The 19,386-nt window shown below is 48.4% G+C and overlaps 9 protein-coding genes across 9 annotated transcripts; 3 read left to right on the forward strand and 6 right to left on the reverse strand.

Moving 5' to 3' along the window:
* Positions 1 to 302: 302 nt before the first annotated feature.
* On the reverse strand, positions 303 to 1,976 carry N7446_000691 (FMN-dependent alpha-hydroxy acid dehydrogenase; the record flags this gene model as incomplete). The annotated part of the gene is made up of 4 exons (XM_058509458.1): positions 303 to 475; positions 534 to 1,203; positions 1,268 to 1,773; positions 1,844 to 1,976. 4 exons carry the CDS (start codon positions 1,974 to 1,976, stop codon positions 303 to 305), a joined length of 1,482 nt encoding a protein of 493 aa, XP_058378437.1.
* A 548-nt stretch (positions 1,977 to 2,524) lies between these two features.
* Positions 2,525 to 4,076, forward strand: N7446_000692 (3'-5'-exodeoxyribonuclease). The gene is made up of 6 exons (XM_058509459.1): positions 2,525 to 2,647; positions 2,732 to 2,853; positions 2,922 to 3,099; positions 3,164 to 3,654; positions 3,738 to 3,928; positions 3,985 to 4,076. The coding sequence occupies exons 1-6, from the start codon at positions 2,548 to 2,550 to the stop codon at positions 4,034 to 4,036; spliced, it is 1,134 nt and encodes a 377-aa protein (XP_058378438.1). The 5' UTR covers positions 2,525 to 2,547; the 3' UTR covers positions 4,037 to 4,076.
* A 1,596-nt stretch (positions 4,077 to 5,672) lies between these two features.
* N7446_000693 (CE1 family esterase) lies at positions 5,673 to 6,476 on the reverse strand (the record flags this gene model as incomplete). Its single annotated transcript, XM_058509460.1, has 1 exon — positions 5,673 to 6,476. One exon carries the CDS (start codon positions 6,474 to 6,476, stop codon positions 5,673 to 5,675), a length of 804 nt encoding a protein of 267 aa, XP_058378439.1.
* A 1,219-nt stretch (positions 6,477 to 7,695) lies between these two features.
* On the forward strand, positions 7,696 to 8,669 carry N7446_000694 (lytic polysaccharide monooxygenase auxiliary activity family 9 protein; the record flags this gene model as incomplete). The annotated part of the gene is made up of 3 exons (XM_058509461.1): positions 7,696 to 8,209; positions 8,260 to 8,302; positions 8,363 to 8,669. 3 exons carry the CDS (start codon positions 7,696 to 7,698, stop codon positions 8,667 to 8,669), a joined length of 864 nt encoding a protein of 287 aa, XP_058378440.1.
* A 688-nt stretch (positions 8,670 to 9,357) lies between these two features.
* On the reverse strand, positions 9,358 to 12,575 carry N7446_000695 (uncharacterized protein; the record flags this gene model as incomplete). Its single annotated transcript, XM_058509462.1, has 5 exons — positions 9,358 to 10,164; positions 10,226 to 11,131; positions 11,221 to 11,859; positions 11,923 to 12,146; positions 12,203 to 12,575. The coding sequence occupies 5 exons, from the start codon at positions 12,573 to 12,575 to the stop codon at positions 9,358 to 9,360; spliced, it is 2,949 nt and encodes a 982-aa protein (XP_058378441.1).
* Positions 12,576 to 13,710: 1,135 nt separating this feature from the next.
* Positions 13,711 to 13,944, forward strand: N7446_000696 (uncharacterized protein; the record flags this gene model as incomplete). The annotated part of the gene is made up of 1 exon (XM_058509463.1): positions 13,711 to 13,944. The coding sequence occupies one exon, from the start codon at positions 13,711 to 13,713 to the stop codon at positions 13,942 to 13,944; it is 234 nt and encodes a 77-aa protein (XP_058378442.1).
* A 572-nt stretch (positions 13,945 to 14,516) lies between these two features.
* Positions 14,517 to 15,545, reverse strand: N7446_000697 (metallophosphoesterase family protein; the record flags this gene model as incomplete). The annotated part of the gene is made up of 1 exon (XM_058509464.1): positions 14,517 to 15,545. One exon carries the CDS (start codon positions 15,543 to 15,545, stop codon positions 14,517 to 14,519), a length of 1,029 nt encoding a protein of 342 aa, XP_058378443.1.
* Positions 15,546 to 15,768: 223 nt separating this feature from the next.
* On the reverse strand, positions 15,769 to 17,422 carry N7446_000698 (uncharacterized protein; the record flags this gene model as incomplete). Its single annotated transcript, XM_058509465.1, has 3 exons — positions 15,769 to 16,464; positions 16,514 to 17,107; positions 17,159 to 17,422. The coding sequence occupies 3 exons, from the start codon at positions 17,420 to 17,422 to the stop codon at positions 15,769 to 15,771; spliced, it is 1,554 nt and encodes a 517-aa protein (XP_058378444.1).
* A 580-nt stretch (positions 17,423 to 18,002) lies between these two features.
* Positions 18,003 to 18,814, reverse strand: N7446_000699 (class I SAM-dependent methyltransferase; the record flags this gene model as incomplete). Its single annotated transcript, XM_058509466.1, has 4 exons — positions 18,003 to 18,177; positions 18,224 to 18,510; positions 18,551 to 18,569; positions 18,768 to 18,814. 4 exons carry the CDS (start codon positions 18,812 to 18,814, stop codon positions 18,003 to 18,005), a joined length of 528 nt encoding a protein of 175 aa, XP_058378445.1.
* Positions 18,815 to 19,386: the final 572 nt, after the last annotated feature.

The raw sequence follows: 19,386 nt of genomic DNA on the forward strand, positions 1-19,386 counted from the left end.
TTGCATATTTTTCCTCAGTTTAAAGATCTAAGGGGGAGGCAAGGGCCATGAGGCTTGGCATATCTGAATGTTCCTGAATTCTCCCCCTGATTCTCACCCCTGGATTTCGGGAATTTGTTTTTTGTTGAGGTGACTTATGTATATTGCCATTTGGTCGGGGTTATACGCTGTATATCTAATCCTTGAAACAAGAGACCGGCGGCGCTGCGCCATGCGGTCTTGGTAATCTATCGGGGTCAACCGACACTCTACATCCAACCCTACCCCCTCACTCTCATCCTACCCACCCTCCATAACGAAAGCTAAAGCTTCGACCCCGGTCGCCGGCCTTTAGCTATGGCCCGAGCGTATGGGTGTGAGCGGGACGCCGGAACGAGGTGGTCGATGTCACCAGTGTGCACGAGATCCGGGGAAGCTTCCGCCAGGGATGTAATTCCGACGTTGCGCATGGCTGTTTCGAGTTCGTCTTGGATGACTGTGAGAGCAGCCAGTTAGCAAAACAACCCACCCAATTAATACAAACAAACACTTACTATCAACCAGATGCTCAACCCCCTCCTGACCATAATTGGTAGCAAAAAGCACACTCCTCCCCATTCCCACAGCAGTAGCCCCCAAACAAACGGCCTTAAGAACATCCGTCCCCCTCCGAATCCCACTGTCAACATAAACCTCCAAAGACTCAAAAACCTCTGGACACCGCCGTTGAATCTCTAACAGGGTAACAATAGACGGCGGACTAGTGTCCAGATTCCTGCCTCCATGATTGCTAAGGAGGATCCCATCCAGACCAGCTCTAACGGCAAGCAACGCATCATCAGCGCACATGACTCCTTTCAAACAAACCGGCTTGTGCGTGTGCTGTTTCACCCATTTCAAATCCTTCCATGTTAATCCCGGATCGATGAACCCGGCCATGACGCGGCCTAGCCCGCCGCCCTTTTTGTCGTTTTGGGCTTTTGAAGGGGCCATGGGGACCGAGAGGGTCTCGTCTGCTTTGACGCGTTCGTCGGCTTCACGTTTGCCTGGCCAGGCGGCGTCGACGGTTACGAAGATTGCTTTTATATTTGGGTTTTGGTTGCATTGGCGTAGGAGGGCTGCGGACTTGGCTCGGTCTCTGTTTACGTAGAGCTGAAAGAAGAAGGAAGTGGTTGGTGCTGTTGTGCGTAGTTCGTCCATGGTGTAGGAGGAGTTGTTGGATATCTGCTCCGTCGTTAGTATGGGAACGCGAATGAAGTTGCATATCAATATTGGGGGATAGACTCACGCCTTGCATGATACCCTTCCTCTCACAAGCTCGCGCAATAGCACACTCCCCATCCGGATGAATAAGTTTCGCCATTGCAGCCGGGCTCACAAAGAGTGGGAGCTTATAGCTCCCACCCAGGATATTCGTTGTAGTATCCACATCCCGGACGTTTCGTAGCACGCGAGGCCGGAACCAGGTCCGGTCAAAGCACAACTTATTTGCGTCGCGTGTGATGAGGTCCGTTGCGGCGCTAGAGTAGAATGCCCACGTCTTCCTGCTGGCTGTTTTCGACGCCACGAGTTCAAAATCATGCGAGTTGATCAAAGTGTGCAGGGGAGGTTTCTCGTGCTCGAGCATGACCGCGGGATTCTCCTCTGGTGCTGGTTTGGTCCATTCGGCGTCGATTGTAGATTGGTCGAGAATGCCTTTGAACTTTCGGGGGTCCAGATTGTTTTTCATTATGCTTGGGGCGTGGACTTCTGAGTAGGCTTTTGTTGCGTCGCCGCCGGCGTATTTTAGGATTACTGGGACGGGGGTGTTAGCTTTGTGTGGGGATTGGGATGGGAGGTTGGGTAGAGTGTGTGGGGTGTTTACCTGTTGATCCGCCTGGGTGCTCTTCTAGGAAGTCGGTTACATCCCATACTTGATTGTCTACCACTACCCAGCAATCGTCTGGGGTTTTGTGGTTCGAGACTTGCTGGACGGAGACGAGCTTTTGGTCTGTCATCTTAGGTGGATATTGTGCTCGTCAGGGAAAGCGAATGGGTGATGGTTAATTGTATAAAACCTGGGCAGTTCCAGGGAGGTTGAGAGGTGGCATTAAATACATTAAATACTCAGCAAGGGTCTGGGAGAGCTTATCGGTCATGTCCCCGGGCTTACCCCGGACTTGCACGGGCCACCTTCTGTTTCTGTTGACTTCTTTTCTTTGAGATTTTTGTTAGGCATGGCTTTGTTAGCATTTGTGAGAAAACGGTGTTGTCAGAGATGTAAAGACCATTACACTATTAGTAAGTATATCAGCTAGACTCCCAATCTGACATGTCGCAGGTTCTCAAGCCTGAAAACGAGATGTATACAGCAGACAAGCGGAATCGGCGAACTTCCGACTGGCATACGGATTTCTCTCCGTTCGGGTCCATTGTGTCGCCTGAATTTCAAGGCATCAATTCAGCCACAGTCACAGCACAGCCCCAGTGTGGCTTTGCACATCCGTTAGTCAACACAAAACGTTTACTGAGCCAGTTTGAAAGTATTTTATCACCAACGCAATAGCGAGATTCCACTCGAGTCATCTGATGCAAAGAGCTGCCATTGCTGGAAGTGCCCTGAATTTCTTCGGCCGCAATATTACATTGGCTACGAGGTCAACAGCGATCGATAAATCTGACTTTTTAGGTCAGTCGCGTTCAGTGATATAAGAAATACAGCTGATCTGCGAGGCTGTATATTCAAGAGGACCTATGCTGACAAATGCTACAGGTCTCAACAAAGGGTTAAACTTGTCCTCTGTCCACTGCAACTCTACTGCAAGACCCAAGGCATTCTCCACATCTGGACAACCAAAAATGGCTGAAACCACAAACACACTTCGATATGTTGATGTGCGTTAGCAATTTCTGAGGCTGTAAGCCTCACAAAACGAGTACGAAAAATCTAACAGCCTTCCCAGATCGGTATCAACCTAAGCGACCCCGTCTTCCGCGGTGAATACCACGGAAAACAAGCCCACGAAGATGACCTTGACGACGTAATCCAGCGCGCAAAAGACGTAGGCTGTTCCAAGTTCATGGTAACAGGCTCTGACCTAGTCGAATCCAAACACGCCATCTCCGTCGCCAGCAAATACCGTAAGTCCATCCATTCCCATAACCATCATCCCCCACACACTCATCCTTACCCCCAAACCAACAGCTGGCTTCTGCTACGCCACAGTAGGCGTGCACCCCTGCCAAGCAAAACTATTCGACGAATACCCAGAAGGAGCACAGAAAATGCTCCAAGAACTCTGGACACTAGCCGTGCAAGCCAAAAAAGATGGGCACGTCGTGGCCTTTGGCGAGATCGGACTAGATTACGACCGACTCTTCCTCAGTCCGAAGGAACCCCAGCTGAAATACTTCGAGGCCCAGCTCGACCTCGCGGTTGAGATTCAGTTGCCGCTGTTCTTGCATTCCCGTGCGGCAAGTGAAGACTTTGAGAGACTTCTCGCGCCGCGGATGACGCGGTTGCCGAAGCGGGGTCTTGTTCATAGTTTTACTGGTACGCTTGAGGAGATGCATCGGGTGGTGGCGCTGGGGTTGGATGTTGGGGTTAATGGGTGCAGTTTGAAGACGGAGGAGAATTTGGAGGTTGTTAAGGCTATTCCGCTTGAGAGGTTGCAGATTGAGACTGATGGGCCTTGGGTACGTATTACCTAAACTGAATTCTGGACTCTGGAGTTGATGGACGCTTGGGGATGTTGGGCTGACTGCGCTCTTTCTTTTAGTGTGAAATCCGCCCCTCTCATGCTTCAGCGAAGCATCTTGAAGGTGCGCCTGATCTGCCCAAGGCTGTTAAGAAGGAGAAGTGGCAGAAGGGGTGTATGGTTAAGGGTCGCAACGAGCCTATTGCTATTGCTCGTGTTGCTCATGTCATTGCTAGTGTTAAGGGGATTACCGTGGAGGAAGTTTGTGAAGCGTATGCTGTGACTGGATTCTGGTTTTTGGTTCTTCCTGCTAACTTTTTCTTGATAGTGCTTGGAATAACTCGATCCGCATGTTTGGATTGGGTGAGAAGTCCGCTTGATTGCTCTTCATGGACAAGTTGCTATGGGCTAGACACCCCTACCTTTAGATTCAATATAGTATACTCAAGTCTTTATACCTTCATCTTTATATTTCGGCTCATGCCATCCACTTCTTACCTCTTTATCGCTTCTTTTACGGCCAAAACACGATTTTGGATCGTGACAACAGCTCAGTTGGCGGGCCTTGGCTTCTGATACACATGTAGTGCAAAAATAAAGCCACCTATCTGCGTGGCCTCCTATTTATATTATATATATCTACTGAAGTCCTGGAGTCCGGACGGCCCCTTATGATACGGTATATGAAGAGGACAGGCTCCTGGCGTCGGTTCTTCCTCTGATTCCCGCGGCTCTTTTGTTTGCTCGCACTCTTCCTGTTTACGTCCTCTATAAATTCCACCACCGTCTTCTTCCTCTTCTCCAATTCACTTCCATAGTCTTCATCCTGCTTTAGAGGTAAAGTTCTAATCCCCGCATCACCTATCCGGTGAGTGAGCCATTTCTTCCACTGCACGAAGATTTGTACTCGTTTATTGATAACTGCGGAAGAGTGTGGATACACGCGTCATATCGCTATCCCCTAACCCGGGGCTGGTAACAACTTTGGCGTAGTGGTACTAGAGTGTACCGTCTGGGCTGATACTGCGGATGGGGTAATGGCTACAACTGGGGTTGAGGTCGCAGCGGGGGTTGAGGCTGGCGTGGAAGCAGTTATAGGAAAGTCATATATCCATATAGCTGTTTCTGAGGTTAAGGCTGAGGCTGAGACTAGGCTGGGGCTTGTCTGAGAATTGGCCGAATGGCTTGTATTGTGCCTAGGCTTGAGGCTAGGTTGGTAAGACCTAGAGAAGTAGGTCTCGTATATATAGATTAATAAACTCCTAGAGTCTACCCGTGTTAGGACCCACTGTGTGAGCTCAGTAAGATCCAACGTTGGATCAAAAAGGCCACTATGATCGACTGCTGTCAGTCATGCTCACACACCACATTAAGTACGCACATTGGCTGCTCTCGTGACTGACCAGTCAGCACGTCAAACCAGCCACAACGTAAGACCCTAAGGGCTTGACAGGAGGATAAGTAAACCCGATGAAACGTCTATAGGTATATAAACTGAGAGTAGTCTATAATATATATATTTATGCCTTCATTAAGTTAGAGTATGGATTCTAACAAATTACGAAAAACCTAAACTCTCTGAAAAGCCGGTGTCCTTAAAATACAGTTGTGGACGAAGCATTTAATAAAGTATAACGAAAGTGGGTTCTCACTAAATGAAATTAAGTACTTTTCTATTTTAGTGCAGTGTTAAAATAAACCTCCCATACAACGATCTAGCCCGATTTGGAAAGGCCCGAACTATATTTCGTCTAGTATTGCTAGCTTAACCCGCATCAATTGATGACCGTTCAAATACGTAATATTTCATTCCATTAGATCCTGTCTTTTCCGACACGCATAGAAGTTTTGCAGACTCGTTTAGTTCTAGTATCCATGACTCATTGAGACAGCAGGCAATAACAAATATGTTGATTGAGAAAGAAACTATCTCTGCAGAACTAAATCACCTGGATAGTGGCCTGATCCTTAGGGAATCATAGAAACTCCTCGCTCTATCAAGCTCTAACCCCGACTTCAAGCGGCCATGAAAAACTGCCAGGTTGCATCCGGAGCCAGAGAACTCTGAACGCCCAAGGGCGCACCAACATGTCCCCCGTCGTATGAAATAAACGAAACTGGCTTGGAGCACCCGTGGAAGTCCGTTCGAACGGAACTGCCACTTCCAGACCAAGTCTTGCCGATGTTTGCTGGCTGGCACTTGTTGTTCCCAACAAACTTATTGGCTAGACTCACACCCCCGTCGAATGGCAGAACTCCATCATTGATCCCATGAATACCCAAATAGGCGATAGGATCGTGGCCCCCATCACATCCGCTAATCACACCACCACTCAACACGCTCACAGCCTTGAACTCCTTCGCCCGAGAACAAGCAAGCGCATAACTCATCCCACCGCCCCAACTGAAACCAGTCGCGAAGCGAGAGCTCTGGTCCACACAAAGGTCACCCTCGACTTGCTGGATGATGGCGTCGATGAGGGCCACATCTTCGCCATTAGTGTTGGCCCAGCCAGCGTTCTTGCCGTTGGGAGCTACCAGGATTGCACTGCCCTGAGCTCGGCTTTCGAGACCATACCAGGGTTGAATGCTATCGCCGTTGACGACAGAGTACATGTTTCCGCCTCTCCAATGGAGGCCAAAAACGAGATGGTGTGGTTTGTTTGGATCGTAGTTATCAGGGATTTTCAGGATGTACTGGCGGCCATTGATGTTGTGGACTCCATTGGTGAGAGTGGGATGCTTGCCGCAGCCCGAGGATGCGGCGGCGTCGACTGAGCCGAGAAGTCCCAGAGCTAGGAGGGTAGGAAGGAGGAGCATTTTCAACTGATAGAAGACTGATATCACAGATGATGGGATTTTGATAAAGTGAAAGTTTGGAAGGTTGCCTCAATACTTGGGATTGATTCTCAATTGACAAGTGAGTTTGAGGTCCATGGCCGTCTTTATATATGCTCTTAGAATTGGATGATTAAGCCGCCAACATGATCAACGAAATTCCCTTCCCTAAAAAGAACGGAGCTCTGGGTGGTCATTCTTTGGGATAAAACTGTGTTTCCACGATTCAAGGCCGGTGTCTTGCCTGATGCAACGTCGGACAGCCATGTTCGGACCCTCAACGGGTAAATATCGTGCAGTGCCTGGGAATGACTGTCGCAAATTGATACCTCGACATGAAGAGATACTCTTTTCAGGGTCCAGATCGCCGCCCCACTTGATGTGCGGGAAAAAAATTGGAGCGGGTATGACCCACAACCCGGTTATATGTTTGGGATAAACAGCCATAGGCCAGCTTCCAAATACCCCCTTTACTATAAGCGGACATGTACTCCTGATTAGGCTATATTCTAACACATTCTGTAACAGGACCCTTGAACAGAAGCCCAGTTGACTCAGCCAAGACCTTCGATTTCCAGCCCACCAATCATATAGCTTCCTGTCTCGTGAATAAAAGCAAGAACCTGACATGCCAAGCCTCTATCGGCAAGTAGGTGGCATCCTTTCTGCCGAGAGTTCATATCTCCTTGGGACGTCGGGAAGCTATCACTAATTAGCTAAACCTCGTGGCTAATATCCATTACGTGGTTGTTCTTTGAAACAGAAGCTGTGGAGACCACCTAGGCAGCTTTGTCTCCTCTGAGCCTGTTGCATACTTCGTCAGGAACAAGGCGTTATAAGCAAACCTTGGGAAGCTGCTTTATTACGGATCTGCCTCGGTTAGGGCTAGCTTCTAAGTCTTAGCATTATTCTTTTTGAAACATAGAAGCCTTGAAATGCTTGGCTGAAGTCTGAGTAGGATCCAGGCATGTTGTAGGCCTCGACAACATGTAGTTGTTATGGGTCAAAAATTGTGTCTCATGCAAGGTATTCAGAGATCAGAAAGTATATAAGAGCAACGTATTTCCTTCACTGATGGCTTCAACACAGTCAGTGACTCAGCTTCTTCCGTTCATTTCTATTTCGGTATATTTTGCTTCAATTGGGCTGGTCCCTTATCCGTTCTTTACAAAAGCTGCACCATTCTTTTATTGATTTCAAAATGAAGTTCTCCCTTCTCGCTGTCGCGGCCATTGCTCCTATGGTTTCGGCCCATTATTTCTTCGACACCCTCATCATTGACGGCAAGGAGTCCTCCGAGTACGTCCGCTCAAACACCCGTACCGCCAAGTACAACCCGACCAAATGGGTCAATTCCCGCGACGACATGACCCCTGATGTGCCAGACTTCCGCTGCAACAAGGGCGCCTTCAGCTTCGCTGACAAAACGGGTACCGCGGAGGTCAAGGCCGGATCCAAGCTTGCCCTGAAGCTTGCCGTTGGTGCTACAATGCAGCACCCTGGTCCTGCCCTCGTGTATATGTCCAAAGCTCCCAGCACGGCCAAGCAATACCAGGGCGACGGCGAGTGGTTCAAGATCCACCAAGAGAGCGTCTGCGACAAGAACAAGGACTTTACTAAAGACGCTTGGTGTACTTGGGACAAGGATCGTATTGAGTTCACGATTCCTGCGAGTCTGCCTGACGGAGAATATTTGATTCGACCGGAGCACATTGGTATGACTTCTAATCGTTGGTATAAACAAGAATACTAATTGCCGGGACAGGGGTGCACGGTGCCCATGTTGGGCAAGCCGAGTTCTACAACACGTAAGTGAAGCTTTCTTGTGCCGCTCATATTTTTTGAGTGGATACTGATAAAGTTTTCAGGTGCGCTCAAGTCAAGGTTGTCGGTGGTGGAAATGGGACGCCCGGGCCTACCGTCAAATTCCCCGGTGCTTACAAGAAGGATGACCCTTCATTCAACTTTAGTATCTACAATGGATACAAGGATTATCCTATGCCTGGTCCGGAGGTCTGGACCGGAGGGTCGGGCTCTAGCTCTGCTTCTGAGGTGGCTAACGTCAATGCTACCGCTGCCGCTACCGCAATCGCTACTACTTCCAACGAGGAACACGAGGACACCTGTGGGAGCCACTACGTTCGTCGTGCACACCCTCGCGCCTTCAGCTACTGAAGCAATAGGCAACTCTAGGTTCTATCGTTGATCCGTTGGGGGTATTTTGATGCACACTGAGCCTCACGCAGCTCATGCCAGTCTTACCGCGCCTTTCTGTATCATCCAAAACTATGTTGTATTACTATGTTGCAAAAATCCTAGACAGGGATAATAGCGCCGCTATTACTCATAGAGTCCAATATATCTGCAACTGCTAAACAACCAGCATCCTTCATATATATATCATCGTTCCTGCTGGCGCAAATAGCCATTCAAAATGGACTTCCGCACTACCTAGTCTAACACGGTAATTAATTATAAACAGACTTACTCTTTAGGGTTACAGAGTTATTTCTTATATTTTGGAAAGGTTTATACTAGGAAAGCATAGTGCTTTGGGATATAAACTAGAATAGATATAAAAAGAGCATATTATTTAAATTTGTTGACCGAGGAGTCAGAACCCCAACGCCCTCTCAGAGTCAATAAGCCGAACATATGCTAGCCTGATAAAATGAGCATGTGTTCTCCTAGCTATTGCAATAGAGGGCTCGTGGCATAAGAGCAGTATATCAACATTTAATAAGTACGGCTTGTCTTTGACGGAAACAAAGTAACATTTATAGCACGTCATGAGGCATAGAGCCTGCGACATGAATAGTATACAGGTAAAGGCTTATAAAGTACAAAGTCTTCCCAGGCTGCCTCAATCTAGCTCCTCCTCTTCCTTGCTCTGACCAAGCCATATGCGCCCGTGGCCCACTTGATCCTTTTCAAATTCAAGCGACAGAGTAGACAAATGGCTGAGAACAGTCCCAATGGCCACATCACCCTTGCTTCTCTTGGTGCGACCCAGGTCATCAAGCCATTTCCACTTGTTGAGGGCAAAGTAGACGAGCGCAATCACGATCTCTACACCAATACAGTATGCCCAAAGTCGAACCACGTCAACGACGTTGGTCCAACCGTTGGCCGTCTCCATGGGGATATACTTGTCGAAAGGATCAGTGATCATATCCCGGTTAGAAAACCACCCGAATAAGCAGAAACAGGTTGCCAAAGCGTCCACACCGGCGATGGCAGTGATCAGCGGCAGGGACGGCCAGACTGCGCCACCCCTGGTGACGAATATGAGCCAATTCTCCGTTAAAGCTACTTCCAGGAACACGATCTCCTGGATAGAACCCCAGTTCTGAATAAAGCCACCATTTGGTAAGAACAAAGTTCCGCGAATGACCCATGTTCCCAGGGCCAGCAGAATTCCAAGGATAACAGAGATGACCCAGATTTTCGGCAGTTGCCACTCCACCGGCCTGCGTTCGTAAGAAGCGTTGTCATAAGCCACGGCCACAGTGGCAAGGTCAGCGAATAGAGCGAGGAAAACCACCAACTCCGTGCGAATACTTTCATTGATAATGATCATGGTGGTGACAAGATATATCTCCAGATGAAGACAGAGAGCGATGCGATATTGTATGTATGCTTTCATCCGCTGAAAGATTTGGCGAGCCACCTAGATGAAATTAGCCACAGGCACTAAGATACAGAAGTAGGACACAATATCATTCACAAACCTTGATGGAATCTATAATGGTCGAAAGGCCAGGCTCCAGGAAGACTATGTCTGAGGCAGACTGGGCGGCCTCCGATGCCCCTTCCACAGCGATACCACAGTCCGCCTTTTTGAGCGACGGTGCGTCGTTGACACCATCACCCGTCATAGCCGTGAGATGCCCACGTTCTTGCAGCATGTCGACAACTTGATATTTGTGTTCAGGGAAGACTTCCGCGAAGCCATCCGCCCTTTCAAGCAGTTCGCCAGCCATAGCGCCATTAAGGCCACCGCTGATCAAGCGTTCTGAGTTATAAACTCTTGTTCCCAGAGCCAGCATCTTGCAGGTCTCTTTTGCGATAGCGGTTGCATCTCCGGTGAGCATCTTGACTTTGATGCCTAGATCTTGGGCTTCTGCAATTGTTGAAGCGGTATCTTCGCGTGGTGGATCAAACATTGGCATCATTCCTAACAGAGACCACTCTTCGCCTTCTTTCTGAACAGCAACACCTAAAGAACGGAACCCACGGTGCGCGAATTCAGTTGCCTTCTCCCTGTAAAGCCTTGCGGTTTCTTCCGAGCACTGTGTCAATTGAAGAACTGCTTTCGGTGCCCCCTTGGTGCAAGTATACTTCTCTCCATTGAGCGAAACGACCGAAACAATGCGCTTGGAAACGGGGTCAAACGGTGTGAAGCTTTCTGTTTTCCACCCTTGCTGCAGTATCTCCTTGGCTTTGGGGTACTGGTTCACTGACAAGATAGTTACCTTATCAATAGGATCCAACGAACGAACGTTGTGAGAAGAAGCCAGAGCCGCAACCGCAAACATCCAGTTTATATCAATACCTTCAGCGACATATGGTTCTCGAATGCTTAACTGGTTGGCCGTCAGAGTACCTGTTTTGTCTGAGCAAAGAATGTCCACGCCCTTTCATCGTCAGTAACAGTTCGGTTCAACAGGACCAGCAACGAGATGAGAGGAACCAGCCGCGTGCTTTTCATAATACAAGTACTCACAGCGAGAGACTCGATGGCAGTCAATTTCTGGACGATTGCTTTTTTCTTGGCTAGGTAAGCAGCACCAACTGCCAGCGTGGTCGTCGTGACGACAGGGAGACCAACTGGTACACCGATGATCAACAGACTGAGAGTGTAGTACAATAGAGTCTGTTCCCCGGGAGAGGCTATTGGCAAGTTACGAAAGAAGCCACCGATCCACATTGCCAGTAACCATGCCATCACGAGGACCAGGAGGCTGGTACCTATGCTGTCCATAACAATCTGGAAGTGTCCTTTCCCGGAGGTTCCTTGAACCATGGCGGCAGTGCGACCTACAAAGGTCTTTGGTCCAGTAGCTTGAACGATACCGTAGGCTTTGCCACGTTTGCACCCCGTCGTATAATACACGTCGTCACCGGCAAAACGATCCACGGCCAAGGATTCACCGGTGATGGCCGAATGATCACATGAGAGAACAGGATAATCGTTGTTCTCTTCATCTTCCTCCTCTTCTTCCTCGCCCTGAGACTCTTGCTTCTTACCGAGCTTGCCTTCTTCTCGTAGTTTCTGATAGCGATCCCATCCATGATCTTTCTCCTCGTAATCGCAGACAACCTTTGCATCGGCAGGCACTGTCTCAGACTCTTCGATGATAATCTGAGATACAGCAATCAAATTAGGCACGACTGATTAATGATATTCACGCCAAGTTTAACTTACCACATCACCAGGAACAAGTTCTCGAGCTTCTCTATCAATTTCTTGTCCGTTTCGAACCACTGTGCTACGCATCGCGATATCGGCTTTAAGACTGGCCACCACATCCTCGGCCTGTTTTTCTTGGTACCAGCCGACTGTCGCGTTCAAAGCAAGGATGCCAATGATGACGCCAAAATCAACCCAGTCTGACAACCCCGCAGCCAACAAAAGTGCAATCTCCATAACTGTGGCGGAGCGTCAGTCCAAAGATTCAAACCAGAGTTTTGTATGTCAGTCCCACCATAGAGGATCGGTCCTTGGAAATAGTTTAAAACCTTGCGGAATTGGTTGGTTTTCTTGGCGGTCAATTCATTAAATCCTGTCGTGCGCCGCCTCGCCTCCACGTCGGAATCTGACAGACCCTGATGGATATCGGTGAAGCTCCATTCTTCCGGATACTCCTGTCCAGCACCGACGAATTTCCAACGGAACTTTCTCTTTTTCCATGGCGCATACCAGACACGGTTTTCAACGATCTTGCCCTCTTCTTTGCTCCCTGTGCCGTTTTCCCGATAGTCTGACATGAACGTCACGAGACTTGTATACTCATCGACCTTTGCATCCTTCTTATAGGAAACCGTAGAGGATCTGCGATGCGCGGATTCGGACGACATGTTGCTATTGGGCCTGATGGGCAGGGCGACAGTATCAAAGGGCAAATAAGATATCCCCGCCGCAATCCTGTCGAACAATTATGACACAATAGATTGAACTATCTAGGTGAAGCAGTGAGAAGTTAAATCCGCGAGACGAACGAGGCAAGTCAAGGTAAATAGATACCACCCATGCAGCACAAAAGGTAGGCTGGCAAGCGAACTGCACAGGATATTCACATCCACTTGAGAACTGTCATTTGTATGTCATTGAGCTTAACAGATGGATGGCTGTACCATTTCATAAATTTCAGGACAGGCGCAAACAGCGAGACAGAGAAAAATAAAAATAATTTCCACTCCGCGGCGTTCCGGCCGCAAATATCATATTAGCCATCTTGCTGGGCGGGCGTTTTAGAGAGAATTGATTGGATTGGAGAGGTGTAAGTCCGCCTTGACTGGTTCGGGTAGACTTGCCACCCAAAGCTTATCCAGACATCCGTCCTGCATCAAAGCGGTTGTTGGTGCGCTCTGGGTGCCGCCGCATTGCGCCAGCAACGGACAGTTGTTGGCTCAACACAACCCCGCGCTCCGGACGGGTAATTGAAACTTGGTATTATTCCCGTTCATTCCAAGGGAAACATTCTTCGAATGGCAATACCCCTCTTACGTGCCACGAAACGGGTAGTGCTCTTCGAATGTATGAATCATGCAATGTCCAAAGCACAGTGGATGACATCACCGCAGAGCTATTCGCTTCCAGGTGCTCTCAAAGCTGCTAAGCACCAACGCGGTCTAGGTTTTGTACAAAGCCTGTATAACTGGGTGGGAGTGACAGTAAGTTCGCGCCACTTCAAAGCAAGTTTTGGGACGTGAAGCGAGCGGGGAATTTTGATTCACGGCTGACAGCCTCGTGGGGATGCTGATGGCGTCTTATTTTACTGCTTGCTCCCTTCGATCTGGCTCAATTCGCCCAACGTCGCGTTTTGTCGACCATATTTGGGAAACAGCACACCTACATTGATTGTAAGTTAGAAGGATAACTCTGGAGCTTGCCGCGTGAAAGATCCAAATTAAAATACCAATTGAACAAGCTCGGATTTCTACAGGAAATTAATCACCTTTCACATCAGTCTACTATATACGGAATTCTGCCATGCCAGCTATCACTACTACACTGTCCCGAGACGATCACGGCATCTCCAATGGGCTCACCAAGCGGGGTTGGGCTGGGCAGGAGCCGGGCGTGATCCTGGTTTTCTGCATTGTGTTCATCGTTGGTTGCGGTATGTTTGCGCATATTGTACAACGAGCAATCAAACATCGAAGAGAAGAGCGGGAGAAGTGGGTAGTGACAGAGATCAAGGACGACGATCTCCCCTCAAACTAGTGTTAATTGGGTCATCGCACTGTCCAATTCATCAATGTTCAGCTGGCTTTACTTTGTACGGTCCTTTGTCTGAAGGCAACCCCAACGAGATGGGAGACGGGATACGATGAAGAGGACTTGCTTATAAAGGCGATTCTTACTCTCCCTTCTGCCTTATATGATCCGGATGATGAACCCAAGGCACTCGAAAATAGTCAAAAAGAGGTGGAAAAAGAGAGGCCAAAGTATGGCAGAAACAATGCATGAAATGGTACACTCGCTTCGAGGCTTTCGTATAAATACTGTCCAATGCTTTATAGCACTGTGTACACATTAATGACCCCTGTTGCATCAACGAGTTGGTAATGAATGTGATGCACGATATGAAGAATGAAGAATTGGAAGAAGTTAATGAGCGAGGGGTTAATGACAGAAGCATGTAGGGCTTATATAGAAACAACAGGAGAGACAGAAATTTAATATGAACATTCCAAGTTGATAGAATTAACTACGAGCGTGAGAGCCTATTAGTGACACGCACAAAGGACCTAGAATCAAAGAGACAGAACATATTAAGTTAGATAGGTTCTGCCTCACGTCTTATTTATCTTACAAGTATCCGTTTCGCCTTCTTTCGCCGACACTGTTGGCGTCACAGGTGTATCAGCACATTCAACTTGAACAATCTCATGATCAATTCTCCCATCGCGAGCCGCAATCACAACTGCGCTTAATTGATTGCCGTATAAACACGCTGAATCCAGTCCAATCGCATATTTGCCGCGTTGCAGACGACGCTTTGCATCGTGCCCAAATATCACCGTCGTGTTGGACGCTAGACCGTCTTGCCACCGATCCCATTCCATAACCCAGCCTTCTTCTCTGAAAGTTTCAGTCGGTGTAAGTCCATTTCCATTGCTGGATTCACGGACCAGGCTCCGTATATGCATTACAGCATGTGGATCCTGCTCTTCAATTGGGATGCCAGGAACGAGGCCTGCATGGACCACAACCAAAGTGTCACCCAAGGGGGATGTTAAGTTATGAGGGAGATTGATGCGCAAGATCAAAGGCAAAGCTGCAAGCCAGTCAAGCTGGTGCGTCGAAAGTGCCATTGCTGTACTCTGGGTTCCAGGGCTCGCTCTCATCTTCATCTCGGTTGCAGATACACCTTTGTCAAGGATCTCGAGATCTCCGGCGGTATCCCCTTCCGGGGTCTCAGGTACGGCTGGACTGTCAGCCAAGCCTCTGGGATGTACTTGACTACTATTCCGCATGGCAGTTATTTCCACGACCGCATTAAGAACGGCATTTTCGTGGTTACCTCTCACTGCGCTGGCTCCTAGACTCATGGCTAGATCAACAACACCAGGGCTATCGGGCCCTTTATTGACTAGGTCGCCAACTAGTATGAGATGATCTCCTTTGCTCTTGTCGAAGCCGACTTTATCTAGCAGTGCTTCCAAGGACTTTCTCATCCCATGCACATCGCCGACAATGACCAAGCGTCCATTGCGGCCGTTTTCAGAGGATGGGAGGTACTGCTGGATGAGGTTGGTCGGTAGGTCTGAGATAAATGTTGTGATTGGAAAGATCTTGTCCGGAGCCTTGGTGGGGGTCATTTTCACCTGAGGCGTGTATTTGGAGGGAAAGGGAAGAGACGATGATGTCAGAGAATCACTGCTGCATGATATTTATAGAGTAACCTAATCAGGACTAGCGTGGTTCAGGGTACATGGACCTCACCTTGTATCCTATAACACAGCTGGATTGGGATTTTTCAACCCTTTTGAGATCAAAATCTCTTTGGCATTGAATAAGTGACAGAAAATATAATACAATGACCTAAAAGACATCATCCAGCATAATATCAGAATCGGGAGAGCCTATGTATTCCGCAACTTCCCAATAATCATTCTCACCCATCAACGCATGTGAATGGTTGGATGCATCACCATGTTCGGAACCGAACATCATATCATCATACCTGTGAAGAGGTTGAGAAGATGTGATTGTGGAGTATGAACTATCCAGGGAAGTTTGAGTGGAGTCCCCGGTGTCTGGGCTTATCTCGATGTTTTCCCCTATAGAAAGGGCGTCAAAATCACTTTCGAGATCGGTTTCATTCAATATCCATGCATCACATGTGTCGCCCCCGTGGGTCTGTTGTGTATTGAAAGGGTTGTCTGGAATTAGAAACTCGATGTCGGGCTGCTGAGAATGTGTGATCCAATGGCCCGTAGTATTCTCTGGCCCAGTTGCTTCTTCGAGAAGCAGATCTGTGGGAAATACCCATGTTCGCCTTGGGGGGAGTGTGAGCCTGTGAAGATTCTCTTGGGCAACACGCCACAGGGAGGAGTCAATTGCAGATCTGAGACCCACAGGGCGCGGGTTTATCGTGACAGCATCCGCATGGGATGAATGACTGTAGCGTAGCAAATCCGCTACGTTTGGTTGGATGGAATGGTTATCTCCTCCTTCAATCATGGAAGATATGGCTTTTGTAATGATCGGGATAGACACTACTCGCTGGTTCATAGCCTAGATACAATTAGCTCTTGAGTTGCATGTGGCAGTGAAGACAGCTCACTTCTCGATATTGCGCATTGAACGCCACAGGAATCATGGACGATAAGCTTTCTAATGTGAAATGGTTTGAAATGTGAACTGCGGAATCAACGATGGTGTTGGATATGACCAGTCGTTGAAGGGCAAGATCAAACAGTCGTAGAAGATCCCTTTGTGATGGCGGCGAAAATCGGGCAAATTTCTCAGCTTGTGTTGTTTGAGACATAATATCGTCTGGATCTGATGCAGCGATAACGTGGTCCATTGTTTCGTCGAGGCCTTCTATCGCAGCGATAACCGACGGATCTTGCTCAAAAAGATCTATATCAAAATTGGAGGACTGAGAGTGGGCCATGCTCTCAACATGAAAGCCATATTCTAGACAGATGTCAAGGGAGGTCAAAACAAGTGCCGGTATCCCAGGTGGGGGACATGCGTCGGGGGCATCGACCATCACGGCGGGCAAGGTCCAACGTTTCCTGTGACTTGCTTTCCTGGGCTCTCTACGCAAACCAAGTTTGAGGGAGAGAGGGGCACAGTTTTCGCTTTTCCTGGCATCCCCGTCTTCGCGCTCCTGCGTCTTGAGCCTGGCAGAGAAGCCGAGATCTGACCAAATCTGAAGAACAATGGTCAATATTTTATGGTAATCATCATCTCATAAGCTTACCTCCAGACCACAGAGTTGTGGCTCCAGCCATGAGACGAAAGAGGCCACCGCATGTTCCGAGCCCCAGTTGCTGCCAATGAAAAAATGCAAGTCCAGCTCGGGTGCTTCTTTAATCCAGATATCCTCCAAGCTTGACCCCAGAGATACTGCGGTAGAACCGTGGCTCGGAGACTGGTTTAAGTGTGCAGATGTGGTCAAGCTCAGCTGCAATTGCGAGCCTCGGATTCGGAGTAGGCTCCGGCCCAAGTCGACTTTCTGTGTCATGTTGAAGACACCTCAACTCTGAAGCACACAATCAAGACCTGAAGTTTTCTTTCTCAAAAATCGGCGATGAAGAAAACCATTGCGGAAAACACCAGCAGATCGAGCTGTGGTTACGAGGCACATGATGTTCCCGACTGGGACAGGAACATCAGCCATAATCGGCACTTGAGAAAACTCAGGATGTTCTCAACGCAATCAAATTTTTGGATCCGATAAGGATACTTCCATCGCAAGAGTAATATGAGCATTACCAATTAGTTCCAATCAGGGCTTAACAGCGATGCACCTCAAGCTAGTGTGGTCGATCCACTGAGTCCCGTCCTCCCTGGATGTTCAATATTGAATCATTTGAACAATCTGCTCGATTACCCTGTCCTTCTTCTCCTCAGTATCCAAAAGCCAGTATTTGAGCTCCGATAAGTCCCATGAGCCCATCCATTCCAGCGCTGGCCACCGGGTGGGCTCCAGACAAAAGACTAATCGTCTTGATCTCAAACCCGACACTCCCAAGGATATCCTTCATGTATGTATCGGATGGGTAGAACCAGGGGCGTGCTGCCTCTATGTTCTCGATTGGGATTCACTGGTTAACAAGGCCAAACTTAAAAGCCGTAAACTTCTCCGGGGCGTTGCCATGTCCACACATCTCGGAGAAGAACACTCTTCCAGGCTTCATGGATCTGAAAATGGCCTTCAAAGTGGAGATACGGGTAGACGGGTCTCGCAGGATCCAGTGGAAGGCGGCATTCGAAGCACTATATCAGTCAGAATCATCTCGTGGGAAAAGCCTTAGAGACTTACACCTCATCCCAGTTGCTATTCATAATCTCCTGGTCATCTTCCGGGAGCCGGCAATTAACAGCACGGAAATCAGTTGACGTAGAGCCATAATTCCTTGTCTTGGCAGCGTCGATCATTGACGGCGAGGAGTCTACCTCGAGAACGTATCCAACTTGGGGAGCAAATCGGCTGGTGAAAATACCATTTCCGCATCCAATATCGAGAATATGGTCTGTGGATTTGAAGTCAATGCTGTCAATAAGGGTGTCAGCAAAGTGAGGAGAAAAGGAGGCAGCCGCCGCGTAGGTCTAGTTGCTATAAGCGAACGACAATAGTGTTATCACAAACCTCGGAGTCCTCGGTAATCCTGTTGAGTTGTCATAGTTTGTGCCTGAATCTGTGTTGAAGTAATAGTCAACGTCTTGAATTTGAGTAGTGATGTAGGATGTGAGTCTGGTTAGAACAGAAAGTTGCTAGAGGATAGTCGTCTTTCAAAGGAGCTCGTTCTATGCGGACTCCTAATTAATATGGGAGTATACAGTCTAATCGTTTATTTCGAGCATACCTAGAGCCAAGCACAACATTGCATGTACCACTGGGTATGTCGGTCATGGCTGGCTGATGTGATTCCTTGTATCGACGTGGAGTTCAGCTAGCCATTTATACAGTCAGACTCGTCCCCGGGAGCAAATGGCCCATATTATTGAAATATCCCGAACTGAGATGTCTTCCAGTCCCCATAGTATCGAGCCGAGTGAAGAAGGAAGGAAAAGATACGAGAAGCTGCTGTACATGTAAGCCATGTGGTACCTCCAACACTCCCCTTCCCCCGGGCAGCTTTGGAGCGCACTATCCCCGCCTTGTGTGTCTATAAGTTATGGGTTTCTACTTGTTGGCAGATTTCATGACATCAAGTGTATGCGGAGGTTCAGATTGGCATTCATATGAGGCAATGGCTAGGTCGAGCCCTATGTGTAGGGGTTACTTGCATGGAACCTAGTCCTCACTAGGATTGTAGTAGTCTCTCACGTCAGGGCCTTCCCGCCGGGGCCATATCCCTTGCTGGTCGCAGATACTAGTATTAGGGGTATACAACGAACGATTGTTACAGGGAGGAGATCCCCTACCATGTTGACAAGTAAAAAGATTATCTACCAAAAGACTTGGTGTTTCCAGCTTTTCAA

Source organism: Penicillium canescens (genome assembly GCF_028828765.1).
Source record: "Penicillium canescens strain IBT 15451 chromosome Unknown utg000001l_segment0_segment0, whole genome shotgun sequence".
Taxonomy (NCBI): domain Eukaryota; kingdom Fungi; phylum Ascomycota; class Eurotiomycetes; order Eurotiales; family Aspergillaceae; genus Penicillium; species Penicillium canescens.

Bases quoted from the DNA above. Each gene is read 5' to 3' on its own strand.
- N7446_000692 (XM_058509459.1), top strand. From the start codon at position 2,548: ATGCAAAGAGCTGCCATTGCTGGAAGTGCCCTGAATTTCTTCGGCCGC. The intron at 3,100-3,163 runs GTAAGTCCATCC...CCAAACCAACAG, and splicing joins CTCCGTCGCCAGCAAATACC to CTGGCTTCTGCTACGCCACA. The intron at 3,655-3,737 runs GTACGTATTACC...TCTTTCTTTTAG, and splicing joins TTGAGACTGATGGGCCTTGG to TGTGAAATCCGCCCCTCTCA.